A 12,930-nucleotide genomic window follows, 5' to 3' on the forward strand; every position below is an offset into this window, starting at 1 on the left:
CTCCTTTTTTTGGTGACGGGAGGACGTGTTTAAGGTTTAATGAGCGAAGGTCCGCTCTCCGTGCGTATCCTTAGTTACCCCTAGTCAAACACAGGAAGCTGCTGTTCCTCTGGAAGTCGCTTCCTCGTCGGGGGGCTATCAATCAGTGCGTCCTGACAGGCGTGGCCACGCCCGCCGCTCAGGGAGGATGCCACCTCTCGGGGGCGTCGTATTTTCCCCCAAACCTTCCCAAATGCTGAATTGTCTTATTCAGCGTAGACACAGGGGACCACGAAACAGGTTGGGTTGTCTGGTTTTAGTCCGAGGTGGGGCCGCAGTCAGAAATTCTCCTTCCTGTTGCACTATCTATAGAGACGCAGCTGTGACAAGGTGGTCACAGGAAGCTGGCCATAGTCACTGGGGGCCAAGCCTGATGGTTGAATGGGGCAGAGTTAAGGGGCGGAGCTAACCTGCTTTCTGTAATGCAAAGCAGCTCATTGCACAAGTGACCCCCTGGACTGGACCTGACCTGTCACATGACCATTACCCACAGTCCACCTCTTCCATGGCTTTAAGGCTGAAAGGCAGAGTCTACTGTTTGATATATTAGATTCTAAATGCGTATGATATTCATATATAATAAATATATACTGCCTACAATAGAGCTCGTAATGTCCTAGCTGCTAATTGGAGTGAAATAACATTTCATGTTCTTGTTCTTTTTTAGCTGCACATCATTGTTAATAAAAAAAATGTAATATGAAAATGTGCTTACAAAGGTCTTTAAAGTTTTCAAAATAAAAAAAATCAAGTGGTATTCTTTGTGCTTTTCCTGGTCTAGCAGATTGATTGGATGTAATCAACCTGAAAGAGAACAGCCTGAAATAGATTTTAACGGCTTTGTGTGTGTGTGTGTGTGTGTGTGTGTGATTGTAGATCTCGCAGAGGAGAGCTCGGTCGCCAACGCAGGGATCCAATCCCGGAGTGTCAGAACTGGCAGGACATGGACTCGGACAACGCGGTGAACACCATCGAGAGCATCGACACCTGGACAGAGATGGTCGACGGCCGAAATAAGGTGCCCTTTGCATGCCACCCAACATCTAAACCCAACATCCTGCTATGCAGTGTTAATGTCCTACTTATGCTGCTAGCTTGCGGTAATACTGTGGAAATGTTTGTGTGTGTTGGCTTAGGAGGCTGTTGGTTGTGTGTAGTGAGTAAAATTTCTGTTGTAGCTTTGGTTGAGAAACTTGGTTGGAGTGCACTTTTATAAGTGCCCCACCCAGCCTAAAACTGAGACAGCTTTATGTAAGTGTCCCAGATGCAGAGTTTCTGCACAGCGTTTGTCAATCAGAAGAGAGAGGGGCCGAGCGGGCGGCCATTTCCACATGAGAAATATTTAAAACCCTCTTCCTCTCCACACTTCCTGCAGCGAGAGGGAATAAACACATAAGGAGAGAGCACTCACTTCCTGTTTTCAGGCACACCTGTGAGGTCATTTCCTGCAGTGTGTGAAGGGGACAGGAGGAGGGGAGGGATGGCGGGGGTGGAGGAGGAGGAGGTGAGGGTTGACTCAAACGACCACCAGGACAGGGCTGTCTGTTGAGGTCCACGAAGATAGGCCTAATTCCTATTAAAAACCATTTTAAACCCGTTTTTTCCAACCACCAGAAAATGAGGTCAGATTTTGCTTAGCCTAAGACCAGCTGTCATGTAAACGCAGACCAGGTGAGCTGTGAGCCGATCTGAGAATAGGTGTTTGTTCTTCGGCAGACGGTGAGCAAACTGGTGATTCAGAACGCGAGCGAGTCCACCATGTACAAGTGCTCTGCATACAACAAGGTGGGCAAAGACGAGAGACTCATCTACTTCTACGTGACCAGTGAGTATCTCCAAGATCATGCCTCCCTCCCTGCTACAACACCCGTGTGTTTATAGTGCCTTTGCTAATGTTCCATTAGATCAATAAAATACAAATAGGCTTTTATTTGGCTTGAGACGCTCATCTTTCTGCCCGGGAAAAGGAGGAGTGGGTGGGGCGGGGGGGGGGGGGGGGTCTCCCAGGCGACCAGAAATATTAGTCCTTAATCCGTGCCATTTTTATACTCCAGATACACTTGGGCTTCGTGAGGAAGCTGCTGGCCTACTTCCATTACAGCGGCTCATGATGTGCCAACCCTTCAAAAATACAGCTGCTTGTTTCATTTAACATTTTACGCTATATTATTTTTTAATATCTCAGTGGGATTTCACCGGTGGGGGAAGGGTAATGTTATGCCTGCAGTTTCCTGCACCGGTGGAAAGGGTGTGTGGGGGGGTATAGTGGCTGTGGTCTTTGGTATTCCATGCCAAGGCCATTGGTGGTCTCTTTCCTCACCGGGTTTATTTTGCATGCCGATCTAGCTACACTCTCATTGTACTGGATCTCAGGTTTCACTCAGATCTGTGACACTGTAGTTAGGCTGCAATAATGGAGGTTTTACTCATTCCCTGTGGCCTCTCCACCTGCAGCTATCCCAGAAGGCTTCGGGATCGAGCTGCAGCCCACCGAGGAGCCGCTGGAGCAGGACCTGGTGCAGCTGAAGTGCAGCGCCGATAACTACACCTACGAAAGCCTGCAGTGGTACCGGCTGGACCCGCGGGCCCTGCAGGACGAGGCGGGGAAGCCGCAGTTCCTGGACTGCCGGAGCCTGCACCTGTACGCCACGCGGCTGGACGGGCGGCTGTCCTTCGACGGCGCCAGCAACAGCTGGGTCCTGGAGCTGAGCATCCCCAACATCCAGCTGCAGCACGAGGGCAACTACGTGTGCGAGGTGCAGAACCGGCGCTCGGGGGAGAAACACTGCCACCGCAAGTACATACCCGTCAGAGGTGAGGGACACCGACGCCAGCCAATCACGGACAGCCGTCAATGATGCACGCCTGCCAATCACGCGCCCCTGCCAATCGCAGGCCACTGTCGTTCATACATGCCTGCCAATTAGAGAACTGTCAATCACAAACCCCTGCCAATCACAGACCATGGTTGTTCATACATGCCTGCCAATTAGAGAACTGGAAATCACACACCCCTGCCAATCACAGACCTGATAAACACACATGCCTGTCAGTCAGAGAGGCCTGTCAATTTTACATGCAGAGACCTGTCCTCCACACGTCAATCCCAATCACTGAGACCTGTCAGTCACACAACAGTACTAATCACTGAGACCTGTCAACCATACATGTCTGCCACTTACACAAACTCTCAATCGAGTGAGAGGGTTCAGACAACACCATGTGCTTCTAGAAAAGGAGAAAGTGACTTGAATGCAGATGCGGTATGTGGTATGTGGTAGTTTTCTGATTTAACAGTCTCTGTCCCTCCCAGCCCTGGAGCCCCCTCGCTACAAACACGGCCCCACCAATCAGACGGTGAACGTCAGCGAGTCCCTGCTGATGAAGTGCGACGTGGAAGGCACGCCGACCCCCCAGCTGTCCTGGCTGAAGGACAACCAGCCCCTGCACCCCATGTCCGGTGAGTCTCTCCAGCCCCTGCTGTCCTGAACTCTGACCCCCCAGCTCCCTCCCTGAATTACCTCTGCCCGTTCTCCCAAAATCTCTGTGACTTTTGTCAAATGCCAGCGGCTTTTTGACAGAGAATGCGAGGCTTTATGTACCCCAAAAATGAGATGATGGCATAGCCTTTTCAATGATGATGTTGTGTCACTTATTCATTGATGTAAAGCAATGGTTATTGGCCATTTTTTGGAAATCAGGTATGGCCATTTTTGATTGATACCGGAATCAGTGATTGGGTGGGACATGGCACCGCCCGTTACGGGGTTCATGACACCTCATTCTCACGGTGTGCTTGTGAGTGTGCGAGTGTGTTGGGAGTCTTTGGACAATTTTTTATTTTTCTTCTGTGAAAATGCTGGCGATATTTTCCAGTGGTGTAACGCCTGAGGCCAGATTGTGCTGGATTTCCTATTCCCCTGACAGTGGGGTAAACAGGAAGACCCTGTTAAATTTTAATTGAGATTGAGCCAGAAAAACTCAATAAAAGTGGAGACGTGTGTGTATGTGTGTTTTTGGAGTTCTGGTCTCTGTTTTGACCAGTGGAAAAGGACAGACCATACACATTGAGACTGACTAATGATACATATTCATGAAAGTTCCCGGTGTTTGTCCTTCCAGGGTATAAATATTAATAAAAGCCGCAGACGGCTGCAGTGGCACTCTCCCCTCGTTGTTTGTGTCGGCGTTTGGCTGGTGTCTGTCCTCTCTGTTTTCCGTTTCGCGGTTTGATGCTGAGGAATGAACAGAAAAAAATCGCAGTGGTAGTGACGACTTTACAAAAACCAAATATGCACTTAACGTGAATGTAAAACTTTTAAGGGAAAGGCAGTTCAATTAGCCTTTGACTCTCTTCTCTGTCACTCTCTGGCATACGCATATACTCTCCAACTCCTTTCTCTGTCTCTCAATACATTATAAGGAACGTCCGTGACAAGCTAACACAAACACCTCTGACAATGTGTCAGCATTTTGAAAAGATCGGCTCCAGGAACACTTAGCACTCCAAGTCACCCTGAACGCACACACTCACACATATGTACATGTGCATACACACGCATTCACACGGTGATTGAAAGACATATCTCACCTGACAGTTGCTGTGTTATCATATGGAATTCTGTTGAATGACATCCGTGGGGAGCTCTGTGGGTTTGGGGCACGGATGGAATGTGCGTGTGTGTGTGTGTGTGTGTGTGTGTGTGCGTATGTAGGTATGTGTGTATATGTTATGGGGCTGTGGTAAGTTGGGTCCCTGCTGACAGAGTGGTTTGGTTTCTGGGTGGAATATGATGCCGCCTCACTCACATTTCCAAGGCCTGCTCATTCTTTGAGAGTGTTACCTGATTTTTAGGTCCTAAGAAAGTCTCTATTAAGCCACCATGAAAACATAGTTACCAAAATTCATATGACTTTACCTTATTTATTTGCATTATTTATTTGTTTTATTTTTGTTTTCGGTAATTTTGAAGAAGGTGGATTAAATGGTGCAATGCTGAATGACTTTAAATTTGCTCAGCATTGGTGAAGCCACAGGCTGTCATACATTGTTTGAGGAACAGATTCGGCATTCGCTGTGCAGCAGGGGGCGCTGTAGGTCTGACAGGCAGGTGAGTGGATGTGAGTGGACGTGTACAGAGCTGGCTGACAGGTGAGTAAGTATGGCTGGCGTGGGCGTGTCTGCAGGCGAGTGGGGTGATTGACAGCTGTCTGAATGTGTGCAGGGATTCTGCTGCAAGACTCCAATCGGACGCTCAGTATCCAGCGCGTGAGAGAGGAGGATGCTGGACACTACACCTGCACCGCCTGCAACAAGAAGGGCTGCATCCACACTTCCGCTATCGTCTCTGTCATGGGTAAGATACCCACACTTACCACATGCATACATACATCCACATACTCCAGTACTGTTTACATTATGGGTAAGATACATACACACTCACCATATACACAAACATACATACATACATACATCCACACCTCCACTACTTTCTCTGTCATGGGTAAGATGCACACACACACACACATATAGACACACTACACACATACACACACTCACACAAATTTCATAAGTGCAGCCACATTGCTTTAAGTACTACTGTATCTTCCTCCTTTCTCTAAATTGTTCAAACTTGCAGTACTAATCAAACATACAGGGAAAGTTTATTTCATTAGACATATTTGGGAAAGCAAAGTCGTCACTATTCCTTATTTACAGTTTGTGATGTTTGCTGTGGCAATCGTTTTTCTACAACTATTCAGCTTTCTGTAATTAGCGTGGACCTTATTTACATGTAAAATGTGTAGGGCTTTTGTGATCAATATTGCTGCTTTATGGATATTGTGTTGTAGCTCCCCCTAGAGCTGCTTTTGCAAAAGGCCGTGTTTTTTGCTAATGGACTTCGAAAGCTCATCTTTTAATAAAGCCGTGTGCAGTGCTTTTGTGTTGAGTGGAGTGTGATTTGTGTATGGTTGTGTGATCACAAACTCTGACATGGTTGTGAGCTTTGCAGGGGAGCGCTCTGGCTGTTTGTGCAGGGTTATGGTTCTGCTCTTGTTGGGGGCAGATTGGGGGGGGATTTGCGGGGGCAATCTTCTAAACGAGGGGGGTCATTTTAATGCGTTAGTGTGGACAGGATTGTACTAATGAGGCTAAAGGAGACTCTCTGATGTGTTGCCTTTCTCCTGCAGGCTCAGACGACAAGACCAATGTGGAAATTGTGATACTCATCGGCACAGGGGTCATTGCGATCTTCTTCTGGGCCCTCCTCATCCTCATTTTCTGCAATGTCAAGAGGGTGAGCACCGCCCCTTTTCTGTACACCCCAAATCTTCCCCTCAGGTTGGTAAATGGACTGCATTTATATAGCGCTTTTATCCAAAGCACTTTACAATTGATGCCTCTCATTCGCCAGAGCAGTTAGGGGTTAGGGGTTAGGTGTCTTGCTCAAGGACACTTCAACACGCCCAGGGCGGGGTTTGAACCGGCAACCCTCCGACTGTCAGACAATCGGTCTTACCTCCTGAGCTATGTCGCCCCGGGTTGGCTAGCAAGGAGAAGAGGCCTCTTGAACCATATAATGGGTGGTTGTGACTGTGACTGTGACTGACCTGTTTGAACCAATTAAACATTCCTGAGCCCACATCACTCTCCCCTGTCCTCTGATTGGTCTGTGGTACAGATAGGCAACGGAGGTTTACTTTATTCCCTGCTGCTGTTCACAGCTGTGTAGACTGCTTGTGTTTGCACCTCTGTAGATGAGCGTGTTTGATGTTAGAGATGAGAAAGCCACTGAGGCAAGCTTTACTACAGTATCTATCACTCTACATCTGTCAAATGAATTGCCCCTCGGGGATAAATAAAGTTTATTGAATTGAATAGTCACTCAGTCAGTATTGCTCTCTCGCTCTCTTTCACCTTCTTTAGTGTCTTCCATTGCCACTTTATAATAAACAAACATAAAATACTCACCTACTGTCTCATCTTTGACTTGAAATAACAGAAGTTATTTTAGCCCCTGCCCCTCTGCTCTAACCCCTGCCCCGTCCCCACCAGGTGAACCCAGCTGACATAAAGACAGGCTACCTGTCCATCATCATGGACCCAGGAGAGGTGCCACTGGAGGATCAGTGTGAATACCTGTCTTACGACTCCAGCCAATGGGAGATCCCACGTGAAAGACTGAGGCTTGGTGAGGCCTAGCGCCCTCTGCTGGGGCTGTGGATCAGTGCACCTAGTTTACCAAACTCATACTTTGCACATGCTTCATCAATATGCCCAGAACATCTAGAGGGGAACATGAGACTGAAAATATTCAAATGTTCAAAAATGAATGCAAAAAATACATGCTGCACTGTCCAATCATATTCTTATCATCCCTGCCCTGTCCAATCACATGCTCTCACTGGCCTGCCATTCCCCAGGGAAGGTTCTGGGCCATGGGGCTTTTGGGAAGGTGATAGAAGCTTCCACTGTCAGCCTCAACAAAACCCACAGCCTGGACACAGTGGCAGTCAAGATGCTGAAAGGTGAGCAGTGACGTTTTAAATAATGGGAGAGACTGGCCACTAGAGAGAAGACCTCACAATGTGTGTGTGTATGTGCGTGTGTGAGACAGAGGGAGCCACAGCCAGTGAGCACAAAGCCTTGATGTCAGAGCTGAAGATTCTCATCCACATCGGTCATCATCTGAACGTGGTCAACCTCCTCGGAGCCTGCACCAAACCCAACGGTAAGCTCGGTCACCTCGACCGCGACCATGACCGTGACCGCAACTCGTAAACTTTCCCACAGTAATATTAAAATAGTTTGTTTGAAGGGAGACACCACTTCTTTGTGAGTTTTTCCTGTTTTTATCACTGAACTCCATTGTTTCTGCTTCCAGGCCCCCTAATGGTGATTGTGGAGTACTGCAAGTACGGAAACCTATCTAACTACTTGCGAGCCAAGAGAGAGTTCTTTTTGCCTTACAGAGTAAGAGTTTCCCTCATGCCGTTCTCATGATTTTAATTTAAGACCATAGCAACAGGAAGGAAACCTCCCATGACTGCTGGACAAACAGGTACTTTTGTCTCACGGAAGTGGCTATTTATAGGACGGGATTGCTTGAGTTAGGTCAGTCAGTCGGATCCTCAACATTAAAGATGCTGCTCTCTGCATCTTTAATGTCGCTAAGAGCTTTGTGTGCTGATTTTATCAGAGGGAGGGGGACTGAGGGTGTTTAGTGTTGGGTAGAGGCGAGTGAGCTTCTCTGGTGGGTTTGGCAGTCAGCCCTCAATCCTGTGATCACTGCCACCACAGGACCGCTCCCCCAAGACACGGAACCAGGTCCGGCGCATGATGGAGGCCGTACAGGTGGAGCAGAGCGGCCAAGCCCCCACGTCCACAGCCAGCGGTAAGCAGGAACAAGAATCCCCACCCACTCTGGAGAAAGGTCAGTCCCTGTGTGTGCGTGTGAGTAAGACTCGTCCTTGCATAGAAAACCGCCCAGTTTAATTAACCAATACCCTCTCCATCCCTCTTCCTCTTATTCTGTTGCTCTCTGCCTCTCTCTTTCTGCCTCTCCCTCTTCTCCCATCTCTTTTTTCTTGCCCCTCTCTCTTCCTCTCTCTCGCTTTCTGTAGTGGATGACCTGTGGAAGACACCTCTGACTATAGAGGACCTCATATGCTACAGTTATCAGGTGGCAAGAGGGATGGAGTTCCTGGCCTCTCGGAAGGTAAGAAGCCTGCAGCAGGGGAGTGGAGCCCCTCTGTGGACCACAGGAGAACTGCACACACTGTCACAGTAGCAGAGCAGGGTGACATCTAAACTGGTCAATTTTAAATAGACAACTGTGCTACCCAGGTTACTGCTGTACCACCTGCATCTGAGTAAGGAGCATTGCAACTCCTCTGATACTCCCACCTGTGAGTCTGCAGCTACATAGGTACCACTCTGCAGGCCTGCTGTCTGCTATGCCTGAGCTACATGGCACAGCCTGTGCTTACTCCTGGAGGGTTGCAGGTTTGAATCCAGAGCCAGGCGCCACTGTTCGACTAATCCTTTATGGAAGCTTTGATGAGAAAACAGGACAAACTTCAAAGGCAACAATTTCACTCACGGTCATTCTGTACCCTGCAGTGTATCCATAGAGACCTGGCGGCACGCAACATCCTCCTGTCTGAGAATAACGTGGTGAAAATCTGCGACTTCGGGCTGGCGAGAGACATCTACAAGGACCCTGACTACGTGCGCAAAGGCAACGTAAGAGAGCAAGGAACAACAGCTGACTCAAACACTGAAACACTCTCACTGTTTCCCTTGAGAACTTACTATAAAAGGTAATAACACATCAAACGTGTGATACGTTCCCCTGTGGTTCCGTAGGCTCGTCTGCCTCTGAAGTGGATGGCTCCAGAAAGCATCTTTGACAAGGTCTACACCAGCCAGAGCGATGTGTGGTCCTTCGGAGTTCTGCTCTGGGAAATATTCTCATTGGGTAAGAGATGGGGGCAGAGCCATGGGGTCCAGGGTCATGGGTCAGGCTGAGATGACCTTACAGCTTCCTAACAAACATAAAACATTAAAGCACTGCGCATGGATTATCACAACACTGCATATCTGCCACCACACATATCATCAGAGCATTGTAGACAACTCAAACACAGGGCACTCAGCACACGTGGTGTGCCTCTGACCTTCTGTGTGTGACTCTCTTCCTCCTCCTCAGGTGCATCGCCGTATCCCGGTGTTCAGATCGATGAGGATTTCTGCAAGCGGCTGAAAGATGGCACGCGCATGCGGGCTCCAGAGAACGCCTCTCCTGGGATGTGAGTCCGCAGCCCCTGACTGACTCTTACATCTATATATACTATATTTCTGTGTCCCCTTAATGATCCTTGAGTCTATACCTTGACCCCTGATTGGCACTTACATCTAGTCTGTAACCCTTCATTAACTTCTATGTCCAGACTGTGACCCCTGATTGACCCTTATATCTAGTCTGTGACCCTTCAATCACCCTTACATTCAAATGTGCTGAGATGCTACCCTAGCAACTACTCCTCCACATCCTGTACCACTTTAAAACGGACCAACTGGCAGAATCTTTTTTCCGTAATCAGAGCCAGGTCGCCGAAGGCACAGATGAATTTATTTGCTGTGACTTGAGTGATTAATAACAATAAACCGCCAGTTTCACCCGCCAGCTTGCGAGAGGGTACGGAAACATGTGGAATCCACTGCGAACGGGGCGGGAAGTAAAACAAGCCCAGCCTTTGGGGGGGAAAGTAAAACAAAGCTTGAACGAGTGAAAAGGAATGCAGAGAGCCCTGGTTGGTCGGAGGCGGTTTTGGTTTGAGTTTTGAATGGATGTGAAACGTTCCCCCCGCCCCGTCGTTGGCAGATACCGGATAATGCTGGCCTGCTGGCAAGGCGAGCCGAGAGAGAGACCCACATTCCCTGCCCTGGTGGAAATTCTGGGAGACCTGCTGCAGGACAACGGCTTACCGGTAGGGGGAGCTATACTGACACATCAGTGCCTCTTCAGACTACACAGCTGGCACTTTCAATGTTTATTTGTCCTAGTTGACAACAGCATTGTGTAAATTTCCATAGACGTACGGTACTCTGGTGCTTGCAGTTTACCCATTGCATTTTACATTTAGTGTTGTGTGACAAGATGACTTGTGAATATAAAGCATCTATTAAATGAATGTCCAAATGTAAGAACATCAGTATGTGCTTAATCAACAGACTTGGCCTATAGCCAAGAAGAACAGTAAGAAGGCCCAACTCATTCCTACCCTTCCTTTTCTCCCTCCCTCCCCTGTCCCCCCTCCAGGATGGTAAGGACTACGTCCCCTTGGACGTGTCTCAGAGCTCGGAGGATGATGGATTCTCTCAGGCTTCGTCCCGACCGCCATCAGAGGAGGAGCTGAGGCTGGCCTGCAATACCCTGCCAATCAGGTACGCCCTGCCCTTAAAAAACGCTCCCTGCCAATCAGGTACGCCCTGCCCTTCAAAAAGGTCCCTGCCAGTCAGGTATACCCCGCCTATCAAACGGCTCCCAGCCAATCAGGTATACCCCGCCTATCAAACGGCTCTCTCCCAATCAGGTACGCCCTGCCCTTAAAAAAAGCTCCCTGCCAATCAGGTAAGCCCTGCCCTTCAAAAAGCTCCCTGCCAGTCAGGTATACCCCGCCTATCAAACGGCTCCCAGCCAATCAGGTATACCCCGCCTATCAAACGGCTCCCTGCCAATCAGTTATACCCCACCTATCAAACGGCTCCCTGCCATCAGGTATACCCCACCTATCAAACAGCTCCCTGCCAATCAGGTATACCCCACCTATCAAACAGCTCCCTGCCAATCAGGTATACCCCACCTATCAAACAGCTCCCTGCCAATCAGGTATACCCCACCTATCAAACAGCTCCCTGCCAATCAGGTATGCCCCGCCCATCAAACAGCTCCTTGCCAATCAGGTATACCCCGTCTATCAAACAACACCCTGCTGAGAGTGGGAGAGGCGGGCGTGGTTTGGATGTTGAGTGATGATGGTGACCCTGTGGTACTGCTCTCCTCCCTGTAGATACTATAACTGTGTGCCGTTCGCTGGCTGCGTGACGGCAGGGCCCTCCAGGGTCTGCCACAACAGAGTGAAGACGTTCGAGGAGTTACCGCTGGAGCTCACCTCGATCAAAGCGCACCACGTGAGTGAGGGTTTCTCACCAAACCGCTGCGGTCGTGTCTGTACCTCCCTGTACCACTGCAGTGGAGTTCATATGGCTCGCTCTCGTGAGGTTTAGACCATGAGTTTTGCGTTTATTCATTTCCCTCTGCAGGACAGTCAGACAGACAGTGGCATGGTCCTGGCCTCGGAGGAGTTTGAGAGAATTGAACACAAACACAGAGGAGCGCTTTCCAGAAGGTAAGCGAACCCCTTTCCTGACATTTACACATTCTCAAGTTTCGTCTTCTCTGCTTGCTGAACTTTGACAAGGCATTTTGATATTGGTCTTGTTTAAATGGCAAATTAAGGACTGCTGAAATTTAAAGTTAGTTCGCCCACTCAACTCTCTCTCTCCTCACTCGTCTCCTCACTCTCCCTTCTCTCCCATCCTTCCTTCCCTCTCTCCTCATCTTCCCCTTTCCTCTGTCCTTCCTTCCTCTCCCCCTTTCTGTCTTGTCCTTCCTTCCCCCTTCCTTCCTTCTCCCCATCTCTGTCCTTCCCTTTCTCTCCCCATCTCTGTCCTTCCCTTCCTCTCCCCATCTCTGTCCTTCCCTTTCTCTCCCCATCTCTGTCCTTCCCTTCCTCCCCCCGTGCAGTCAGCAGCTGAGCCGGTGTCCGGAGCAGGCGGAGGGCAGCGCGGGGCAGAGCGGCAGGCACCGGCCTCCCTTCCTCAGCCAGCTCTCCGGCCAGACCTTCTACAACAACGAGTACGGCCAGCTGTCCGAGGAGGGGCTGTGTGACTTCTTCTCCTCCCCGAGCGAGGGCGGGTCCGACGGGTCCGCCAGCCCGTAGACCCCTCCACTCCCCACCCCCCCAACCCTGAGCCCAGCGGAGCAGAAGAGAGCCACGCCCGGTTTTTAACCACTGTACTCATCAACACCGTGTCCCCGCCCCCTGCTCTCCAACGGGTTCTCTGCAGCACTGAACTGAGTCGGAAAAAAAATAAACACATTCATCAATAACAGTACTCCTCCCGGTCACTGGGTGGCGCATTTATGTCAAACCGAAACTCTCATGCATTTTATCGCACATCTTTTACGTTTATCTATCCCGAGAGTAAGCTTCCTTTGTTTTGTATTTGTACAAAAAAGCAAATAAATAAAGCAATATATCTGTTTCTTAATTTTGTTTTTGTCAAGTTTTACTTTTGAGACCTGGAAAGTGAAGAGAAGC

General features: G+C 49.2%; 1 protein-coding gene across 3 annotated transcripts in view; it reads left to right on the top strand.

The window, feature by feature from the left end:
* flt4 (fms related receptor tyrosine kinase 4) overlaps positions 1 to 12,880 on the top strand; it is a 55,209-nt gene extending 42,329 nt beyond the window's left edge. For 2 of the 3 annotated variants that reach the window (XM_064326481.1, XM_064326480.1), the window contains exons 11-30: positions 916 to 1,057; positions 1,756 to 1,864; positions 2,494 to 2,853; positions 3,353 to 3,499; positions 5,265 to 5,396; positions 6,232 to 6,338; positions 7,097 to 7,232; positions 7,465 to 7,569; positions 7,659 to 7,772; positions 7,926 to 8,014; positions 8,342 to 8,474; positions 8,665 to 8,759; positions 9,164 to 9,286; positions 9,410 to 9,521; positions 9,753 to 9,852; positions 10,428 to 10,533; positions 10,866 to 10,990; positions 11,617 to 11,737; positions 11,870 to 11,955; positions 12,354 to 12,880. In XM_064326481.1, the coding sequence (XP_064182551.1) occupies positions 916 to 1,057; positions 1,756 to 1,864; positions 2,494 to 2,853; positions 3,353 to 3,499; positions 5,265 to 5,396; positions 6,232 to 6,338; positions 7,097 to 7,232; positions 7,465 to 7,569; positions 7,659 to 7,772; positions 7,926 to 8,014; positions 8,342 to 8,474; positions 8,665 to 8,759; positions 9,164 to 9,286; positions 9,410 to 9,521; positions 9,753 to 9,852; positions 10,428 to 10,533; positions 10,866 to 10,990; positions 11,617 to 11,737; positions 11,870 to 11,955; positions 12,354 to 12,549 (2,638 nt within the window). In that variant the 3' untranslated portion in view covers positions 12,550 to 12,880. The remainder of the gene's footprint in view (positions 1 to 915; positions 1,058 to 1,755; positions 1,865 to 2,493; positions 2,854 to 3,352; positions 3,500 to 5,264; positions 5,397 to 6,231; positions 6,339 to 7,096; positions 7,233 to 7,464; positions 7,570 to 7,658; positions 7,773 to 7,925; positions 8,015 to 8,341; positions 8,475 to 8,664; positions 8,760 to 9,163; positions 9,287 to 9,409; positions 9,522 to 9,752; positions 9,853 to 10,427; positions 10,534 to 10,865; positions 10,991 to 11,616; positions 11,738 to 11,869; positions 11,956 to 12,353) is intronic. The other variant, XM_064326482.1, reaches the window with a different exon arrangement.
* The last annotated feature ends 50 nt before the right edge of the window (positions 12,881 to 12,930 follow it).

The sequence above is a fragment of the Anguilla rostrata genome, chromosome 3 (assembly GCF_018555375.3).
Source record: "Anguilla rostrata isolate EN2019 chromosome 3, ASM1855537v3, whole genome shotgun sequence".
In the NCBI taxonomy this organism is placed as follows: domain Eukaryota; kingdom Metazoa; phylum Chordata; class Actinopteri; order Anguilliformes; family Anguillidae; genus Anguilla; species Anguilla rostrata.